The 7175-nt window shown below is 33.7% G+C and overlaps 1 protein-coding gene across 1 annotated transcript; it reads right to left on the reverse strand.

The window, feature by feature from the left end:
- Positions 1-987: 987 nt before the first annotated feature.
- On the reverse strand, positions 988-2145 carry LOC143047726 (putative G-protein coupled receptor Mth-like 3). Its single transcript, XM_076220935.1, has one exon. It carries the CDS (start codon positions 2098-2100, stop codon positions 1081-1083), a length of 1020 nt encoding a protein of 339 aa, XP_076077050.1. The 5' UTR covers positions 2101-2145; the 3' UTR covers positions 988-1080.
- Between the last annotated feature and the right edge of the window lie 5030 nt (positions 2146-7175).

Raw genomic sequence — 7175 nt, forward strand, 5'->3', positions numbered from 1 at the left:
AAAAGAATGAAAGTCGATTTGGCTTATTCAGCTCATTGCAGATTCAGACATTATTGTGCGCATTCATCGCTGCAATTTTTACCTATCATGACATCGTACTCGGACTTCTTTTAAACTGAGTTTCACTGTGGGTATTGCTGTGTTTTTGTTTTTCTCCATTTGCCAGAGGTATAGGGGAGGGTTGTGATCTCATCTCATTAAACATGATTAACCCTACCGCATTTTTGCGAATGTATAAAGTCAGGAGCCTTTGTTAGTAGTCTTCTATGATTTTTAATTTTAGTTTATTTAAAATTGAAAATAGAATGTGAAGCACGCTTTCGAGTGCGTGATTTTTTCGCTGTGTTAAAACCCCATTGGTGGCCTCCGGTTGTTTTCTACTCTTTGGTCGGGTTGTTGACTCTGTAATCGACACATTCTCCATTTCCATTGTCAATTTAAAAGATTTATTATTATGATTTCGGATAAATCTGCAAACAGTTATATGAATCAGACATCGGAACTCGAGTTCATATTAATTATTGCTATAGTCATTCAATTGAATTGTTCCCATCAATAGAACCCTTGCAAGAATTTCTGAATTAATCAAAAAGTAATATCACAAAAATACTGAACTCCGAGGAAAATTCCAAAAGGAAAGTCCCTTACCAAATGGCAAAATCAAAAGATCATACATATCAAACGAATGGATAACAACTGTCATATTCCTGACTTGGTACAGGCGTTTTCTTATGTAGAAAATGATAGATTAAACCTGGTTTTAAAGCTAGCTAAACCTCTCACTTGTGTGACAGTTGCATCAAATGCATTATATTTATAACGATGTGTGAACAAATCAAACAGACATATATATAAGGTAAAATGTCAAATTAGGGGTACAATAGTCAACATTATGTTATAAACTTAATCACTATAAAAACAAACAAATATGTAAAGCAAGTTTTAACTGAAGTTAGACGCTTCAAAAAAGCAACAGATAACTTTATTTGCATCTTTAATAAGATTCTGCTGACACAACTATAGTGCTTGTAGTTACAACAAACAACCAATACAAATCATGGTCATATCTGAATGGTTTGGTTAGTTTTTGCTAATAGTTGAAACAGAACCCCTTTCGTCTGGCGGTCCAGATTCCTGTCGACTCATCCTTCTCTTCACGGCAATTATCGCACGGCGATTGAATAAGACGGTTGAAAGAAATATCAAAATGCCTTGGAAATTAAGAAGCATGGCGGTCATGTGACGGAACATATCACCAAAGAAATGTACCATAAAGAAAATTATCCATGCGGAACCACACACTATTGAAAGTTTAGCATAGAAAATACATTTAAAGCGTTCTCCTTTCCTTTTCTTTAATCTTAACGTCGTAGCAAATGCTGCCTTCTTTCTGTGGGATTCTATTCCATAAATAATTATGCCAAAACAAACACAATTGAAAACTGAACTTATAAAAAGGGGGATGCCCATGATATAAATAGCAATGAAAAAATCAGGAAAACACCCCGGAACACGGCCATATGCATATTGGTTATTGAATAGTTTATCAGTAACTAAGTAAGACGTAGATGTCAACAATAATGGTAACCCCCATCCTGCAATACAATATATTCCAAATCGTCTACTGTGTTCTATATGGGGTCTTGTTTTCAGTACTCTGTAAGCATTGAATGTTCTGGCTATATCAAATGCCAGCACAGATGTCCAGGCAAAGACAGCCAGCCAGAAATATTGTAAAATTACTGCTATGGCAATGCAAATATCCCGGTCCTCTATGCCAAAGTCGTGGAACATAAACATTTGACTGATGAACATGGCCCCTACAAAGCTACACAAGTTCTTGCCATGCAAATTCCGCAATTCTGGCAACGCAAGATGGATAAACATAGTGAAACACAAACAGAGCAATGATAAAAGTAAAGCAATGTCTTCGACCAAAGGCCATGTGGTTCCTTTAGGTGGACCATGCTTATATCCTCTCGGGCAGTGTTTATCTGACTGGGTAAGTTGCGAACAGTTAATCTGCGCTTGACAAACATTGCTTATTTTTAAATATATATAATCCGTAAGTTCAGGTTCATGGCGTATTTGGAGTTCCATTATTTCGTGTCCAGTGCCATTGGCAGATCTAGATGTAATTATTGAATGACAGATGTTTTGTGCGAGATTTGCACTCGCCAGAACATACACGGCAAGATTTAAAGCTTAGATTGTTGACTTTAGACTCCTTGTGTATGTCAAATTCATGAAACGTATCATATGGTTTCGTATCATTGTTATCCCTACATAACTGAATGTGTCTAAAAGTAAGGAGCAAGTGCGAACCAACAGTTACATTGTTGATGGTGTCCACTAATGTTTGTAAAATACCCGTGTTGGCAGGTTTTGGCATCGAGCTGATAAAACAAGCTAAACATAATAGCACATCTGAAAAATTAAGATATTGGAAATAATTATTGACCATATAATGCATTATATCTTTTACTTAATAAGGAATAATCACAATCACATACTAAGGATTAAACTTCGGAATTATCTTTAAATATATGCTATTATCAAGTTATGCAAACATACTATTTTCATATGTAATGCACCGAATTGGTTCATATTCCTGGGTTGACAGGTTTTGGCATCGAGCTGAAAAAGCAAGCTAAGCATAATAGCAAATCTGAAAATTTAAGATATTAGAAATAATTAATGACCATGTAATGCATTACCTATAATTCGTAAGTATTATTTTACTTAATAATTTCAAGGAATACTCAAAGAGTTAAAGAATACCAAGGTTTAAACTTCGGAATTATCTTTAGATATATGCTATTTTCAATTAAATGCACACGAATTCTTATGATTTTACTTTTTCATATCATTCGCATCAATAGAAAACCTCGCAAGAATTCCTTGATGATTTATACTTATTAAGTAGCAATATCATCATGCATTAAATTCATCAATATAAATAAGGAAGATTTGGCAAGAGTGCCAATGAATTATCAAGATATTAATTTTGTTCGCTAGAAGCACACTTCGACTACAAAACACTCACCAGTGACGCTCGAATCAAAACTAAGGCCAAATAAATTACGAAGTTGAAAAGCATTGATGACCCAAGACGCCGAAAAGTTTTACCAAATACAGCTATAATACGGCAATCTATTCATTGTGTAGAATATTTTTAGATTTTCGATGGAATCAAAGTTAGTGGCAGTTAATTCACTATGTAAATATCAAAATTGAAAGTTAACTTTAACCAGTGTTGTTGGTGTAAAGTTTAGTACAAAGTTTAGTACTTTTAGCTTGTATAAAAAAAAAAAAAAAAAAAAAAAAAAAAAAAAAAAAAACGTCATAAATTGCATGCGTCCGAGGCGCTTTTCTGGATTTATCCTCTTTAGGAACGCTCAAAGCCGTATATTTGAAATTGTCCGAAACGTTATAAATGTTAGATAGTATTTCAAAATATCACCCGCAAAGGCAGTTGATAAAACAAGTGAACTGCTTTTTCTCTAAAGTAAATCTATATACTTACAATTTTTCCATAGTGTATGCATATTTTTTTATCCAACAATAAACCTTACTTGAAGTAGTCTTGCGTCTGTTGAATAATATTTTAGGTATAACTATTATTGTATGGAAACAGATCAAATCTATAATGTTTGTTCCATTCGTCACAACTCGGCCGATTCCGTATCTTCGAGTTGCGCATTCACCCAAGTTTGGCGATTGATGTTTGTTCATTTAAATTGATTGGCATGAACTGCAAACATTCTACGTCAGTCGAATAATGATGTAAATTCCAGAAACGTTTTGTATTTATTGAAATCTAGCAATCATTGTGTCATTCCTGTAACAAGGTCTGCATGTACAAAAAAATGTAGTTTTTAAAAACAAACTTGTTAGAATCAAACTGATCTACGAAAACATTGACTGATCATAAGTAGAAGATTTTCCTGTAGCATATAAATGTGTGTATTTCTTTTTTCTTTCTTTTTTTTTTAAGTTAAGTTCATTTATATGTTTTGGATATTAGTGCGGCGTCCATTTCGCTGAACTAGATACATTATTGTGTATGGGCCAGCTGAAGTCCGTCTCCGGTTGCGGGATTTTATCGCTCCGTTGAAGACCTATTGGTGGCTTTCGTCTGTTTTCTGTTCCTTGGTCGGTCGTCGTTTTACAACTTTCCTATATCTTGCATATCTTGCAAAATATAGAGTTTCGATGTAATGTCGAAACTTCGAGAACTTGAGAATATAATGTTCTGATTTCCACTAACCGTGGTCAAATTCGGACTCGTTGATTGATACTTTGTTTGCTTTGTTTTTAATTATTTTGTTGGTATGTTTTGTGCTTCATGTGTGCCGTTCTGATTTTTTCAAACCCTTTTCATCTGATTTTTAATTATCATTTTCTTATACTGTGGTGGCACACCACTGTCCAGTATCAGAGGAGGACAGATAAGGAGTCGTGAGTATGTTTATTCCCCATTTCCTTTCTCAATTTTATTACGTGCCTGTCGGAAGTAAAAGCCTGGAATTCAGTGGCTGTCGTTGCTTGCTTTCTGTCATATTTGTTTTTCGTTTCTCTTTTAACGCATAATTCAGGCCGTTGGTTATTTCTTTTCAATTATTCACACCGGGGCCTTAAACAATTACTTTACGGTATGGGGTTTGCTTATTTTTGAAGGCTTGATTGTGGGTAGACATATAGGGTTGTCTGATTGGAAATCATGCAATCATATCTCCTGATTGAGATATAAAATACTCAGCTTTTTAAAGTACTGCCTCTCTCCGCTCCTTCAGGTTGACTACTAAATAAAAATATGGTCGTTTTAGTCGTCTTTCAATCGGCAGTATAACTTATGACAAATTGGGAGTCCGTTTGGATGTGAGGAATGTAAAAGTACGCAGCCACGTCCGGTCAGAATGTGAATGTTAAATAAGCTGCCTCGTGTAAAGTGTAAAGGTGTACTTTTAAGAACCCTAGTTTACAACAACTCGATGAATAAACAGGTGAGAACTGGGTGGCCTGTTGGAAGGTTACATTTCTGTTCCTACTGTTCCTACCATATTATGTTGTTTCTTTTCTTGAAATTCTGGCATGGAAAGAAACCAATGATGTTAATCGATTATAATTTAATGTTTCAATTGTCTCCCTCTTTTTACATAAAATAATTCTCGACTGAACATTTTAACAAATTAATACTGTCCCGATAAAACATACAGTTGCAATATATATCAATCTTAGTCGTAAGTTTTTTTTGTGAAATCGACACTGCACTGGCTCCCAACTTAGGACAGGTGACCAGTGCATACGAAATGCAGTCGGGGTTTAAACGTTTTGTCAGACAACCTCTTTGTGTTAAGGGTATTTCAGTTTAACAAATATATTTACGTCATCACCAATTATAGCTGGGTTATCACTTAAGTGGAAGCATACCATCTATTTATTTTTGTGCGTGTATAATGCATCTTATATCATATCAATTCAGAATGATTGTTTGTCAAACCATTGTCCATTTGTAACGAGTGATAGATTTGTAAACACAAACTTGTTAAACTGAAACCATGTACAACGAATAAAGCATTTAACACGTGAACTCTTAATTGGCATTTCAGATTTCATAACTTAAAGATGTAATAAGACAGATGGACGTATAGTTCAAACATAAAGAAGGGTCTGGATGCGGGTCCTTCATTTCTGTATTGTTTATTTTGTTTTAGATCATTTTTCTCTATTCTTTTTTCTTCTTCTCATTATTCAATCCTTTGTCTAATCAATTTGTCTTCTTTTTTTTTTGTCAATCGTTTTTTTTTATTTGTGCACGGTCAACGCTTTTACAACCCTACCTGTATGAAATATTCCAGGTGGAATGTAAACGGAATATAGTAGGAATATCGCTCTGAATTCCTATACCAGAAAAGAGTGTTATTCCAGTCAGACAGTAGTAGGAATCCACACGGAAAATAGCCGAAAAATTTAAATTACCAGGAATTTCTTAGAAGGAATATTGTATATTCCTACCAGGAATATGCAAATTAACAGGAATAATTTGGTAGGAAAATAAAATGCCTACTAGAAAACCTGGTAGGAATTTTTCAAAATTCCACCCAGAATAATATTTTCTGGTAGGAATCTAAAAATATACAAAATGTAAGTGTATATTCACAAATACACAACTGGGTCAATGATTTAAGTTTGAATCTCAACAACAAAGAACAAAGGAAATTCATTTAAAAAACATGGACTTTTGAAATGTATAATGAAACTGTAATATATGCAAGCTAGAAATTGTGTTATACATAAACATGAAGATAACCAACAATATGCCTAGAGTTAACGTTATGAACAAATAATGAGTAAAATTATGCTTATGTTGAATTAATTGATAACTAGTTATTTTTGGCAGGCAGATAAAAAAAATCATTTTGAATGTATAAGAATTACATGCAGTCTTCATAAGCCATATGTTCTTACATTTCTATATTGTAGTTGTGTGACCCTAGCTTGCAGCATTGTGTTCCAACACAACTTTTCATTCTTTTCCCCGCCAACTTTTGAATTTGTGAACTGGAACTTGCTTGCATTTAACACTGCAAAGTTTTTGTTCTTAGCCAACAGGAATCCAGAACAAGATAAGTAAAAACATTCCAGGTAGAAAGATTTTCTGGTAGGAATTTATAACTTGATTGATTCTGGTAGGAATCTTGTACAAGTAGTAGGAACATTAATAATTAAAGCAGATTTTCAAAACAGACCCTAGATAGTAGGATTTTTTTTTATAAAAAATCCAGTCAGAATTTGTTCATTTTCCATGTCCGCCTACTTTCTATATGGAATCTTTGATTCTACATGTTCTAGGTAGATTCCTACTTCATTCCTACTAGTGTCTAGGTTGAATCCTACTACTTATTTCGTACGGGTATAAAGTTACAAAAAGAAGCATTCAATACTTATAATTACATTCTTTAGCTAGGATCATGAAAACAAGAATTTTATCATTTTTTTTATTTAATTAACCTGTGCACTTTATTGTGGGACCTCGTGTCATCATGAATGATTAATTTTATTGTGTAATATGTCATAATTGCTTAAGGAATAAAGCGAGATGTGCAGTTAGCCAATTAGAATAACGTATTATAATGAAACATACATCTAATGTAATTATTGTAATTTGAATA

This window comes from Mytilus galloprovincialis, chromosome 10 (genome assembly GCF_965363235.1).
Source record: "Mytilus galloprovincialis chromosome 10, xbMytGall1.hap1.1, whole genome shotgun sequence".
Lineage (NCBI taxonomy): Eukaryota > Metazoa > Mollusca > Bivalvia > Mytilida > Mytilidae > Mytilus > Mytilus galloprovincialis.

What these genes read in the sequence shown, in the direction of transcription:
- LOC143047726 (XM_076220935.1), bottom strand. Translation starts at nt 2,100, where the DNA reads ATGGAACTCCAAATACGCCATGAACCTGAACTTACGGATTATATATAT.